General features: G+C 38.9%; 1 protein-coding gene across 1 annotated transcript in view; it reads right to left on the bottom strand.

Moving 5' to 3' along the window:
* LOC122362666 (transcription initiation factor TFIID subunit 4) overlaps positions 1-2500 on the bottom strand; it is an 87104-nt gene that overhangs the window by 72744 nt on the left and 11860 nt on the right. Inside the window, 1 exon segment of the mRNA XM_043264208.1 lies at positions 899-1042. Coding sequence (XP_043120143.1) covers positions 899-1042 — 144 coding nt within the window.

Raw genomic sequence — 2500 nt, 5'->3', positions numbered from 1 at the left:
GTAGTATTTACTTAAATTAGAATTTTATTTTATTTTATTTTATTTTATTTTATTTTATTTTATTTTATTTTATTTTATTTTATTTTATGACCCGCATGTGCTTCACATGCTTGTGCGATCCACTTGGTAAAACACTATAAAACTTTACACTTTATAAAACTTTGGCTCAGTATGCTCTTTTTTACATAAATGAGTGCTTTTCTTCCAGCAAGGGTGTGTTAAATTGATCAAAAGTGACAGTACACACATTAATAGTGTTACAAAACATTTATATTTTAAATAAATGCTGTTCTTTTGAACTTTCTAATCCTAAAAAAAATCTAACATATCACACAAATTGATAACAACATTGATAATAAACTGAAATGTTTCTCGAGCAGCGAATCAGCAGATTAGGATGATTTCTGAAGGATCGTGAATGATGGTGAAAATTCAGCTTTGAATCACAGGAATCAATTATACTTTACAATAAATTGACTTAGTAAACGGTTATTTGAATCAGTAATAAAATGTCGAATTTTTACTGCATTTCTGATGAACTAAATACGGCTTTGTTGAGCAGCTTTCAAAATCATAAAAGAAATCATACCATAAACTATTGTACGGCAGTGTATGTGAACATGCATGTCTGTGTTTGTGGGCAGATGTGATGTCCAGATGTTTATAGACTGCCACTGCTGCATGTGTGTTTGTTTGCCTGTGCATGAGCGTGCTGGCAGCTGTGTGTGTGTGTGTGTGTGGTTCGAAGGGAGCTTAACCAAGTCCTGACAGTTAACCAGGGAAGCTGGAGGCGTCCGGCAGTCACTCACTTGAGCTGAGAAAAAGAATAGATAAAGAGAGAGAGAGAGAGAGAGAGAGAGAGAAACTTGCAGGCTTGGATGCGGGAGGGCATACAGACCTGGGAGACGACCGGACCTCCGGGGGCCGGGGCGGCTGCGCTCTGCGGGGCCAGTGGCATCTGAGTGAGGGGCCCCTGGGGGCCCAAGGCCGGCTGGACCTGCTGGGGAGCTGTCACTGCCACGGCGGCTGCCACGGGGGCCTTCTAGAGGAGGAAGGAGCAGAGACACGGAGATAAACACAAGCTGACGTCTGCCTGCCAGCAAGGCCACAGAGAACAGGAGAGACGGCCACAGAGAGCCCTGTCACATCGCGTGTCCCGAGAGAGCGCGGGACGACAGGAGCCAAGAGAGAGAGAGAGAGAGAGAGAGAGAGAGAGAGAGAGAGACGGAGGAGGAAGGACTCAGAGCACCTGACGACTCACAGTTGGCTTGGTTTGCTCCCGAGGCGCTCGCTCTCCATCTCTTACAGCCATGCTGAGGTTTACTGTCTGCTTGTCTTTAAGTAAGAAATCTAATAAGACACAACTTTATAGATAAGCACAGGAGTGCAGGAGTAGATCTCACTTCGATTGGATTACAGGTTTGGTTTTGGTTCATGATTAGTGCTCGCACAAAGATATTTATGGCTCTTTCGTTGTAATGATAACGATGCTAACTAACTGTTATATTTGCAGAAACTAGCCGTCAATGTATTTTTAAACAATTAAAATAATAATAATAATAATGCAACTTTGAAAAAATCAAGCGACGTAATCTGAATATAATACAATTTTTGTATTACATTTTATTTTTAGAAATATTTTATTTAATATTTTTATATTTATGTGGAATATTACCTTATTTCTGACGAATAGAATATTTTAGAGCTTGACAAAGCTACAAAAATGTGTGTGTGTATATAGTGCTGTTAAACGATTAATCACAATTAATTGCATAATAATTAATGTATAAAAACGTTTTTTCTGTGTACTGTGTATATTTATTATGCATCTATAAATACACGTACGTATTTAAGAAAAATATGTTTTATTTGTATTTAAAATAAATTATTATATATTTTTTTTATTATCATAGAACCACTGGATTGTCAAAAAATAACACTTTTATTAATAAAATAAACTATTAAATTTGTGACAATTTTTTTTTCTTTATGTACCACAGCCTTCTGTATTTTATTTTTATTTGAATCCAATTTTTTTAACACAATTTTACAATTGTTACAATACACAGCCTTGGGTGACCGACTATTAAATTGACTCAGTTTTTCTCCTCCGAAGCTGCACGGTCACACACAGCTGACAGTAGATCATCTTTATGCTTACATAAACATAAAACCACGGATGCTGATAGAGAGAGACAGAGAGAGAGAGAGAGAGAGAGAGAGAGAGAGAGAGAGAGAGAGAGAGAGAGAGAGAGAGAGAGAGAGAGAGAGAGAGAGAGAGAGAGAGAGAGAGAGAGAGAGAGAGAGAGAGAGAGAGAGAGAGAGAGAGAGAGAGAGAGAGAGAGAGAGAGAGAGAGAGAGAGAGAGAGAGACAGAGAGAGAGAGAGAGAGAGAGAGAGAGAGAGAGAGAGAGAGAGAGAGAGAGAGAGAGAGAGAGAGAGAGAGAGAGAGAGAGAGAGAGAGAGAGAGAGAGAGAGAGAGAGAGAGAGAGAGAGAGAGA

Source organism: Puntigrus tetrazona, chromosome 18 (assembly GCF_018831695.1).
Source record: "Puntigrus tetrazona isolate hp1 chromosome 18, ASM1883169v1, whole genome shotgun sequence".
Lineage (NCBI taxonomy): Eukaryota > Metazoa > Chordata > Actinopteri > Cypriniformes > Cyprinidae > Puntigrus > Puntigrus tetrazona.
Note: the sequence above shows the minus strand (reverse complement) of the source record. Positions and strands in the feature narration are given on the sequence as shown.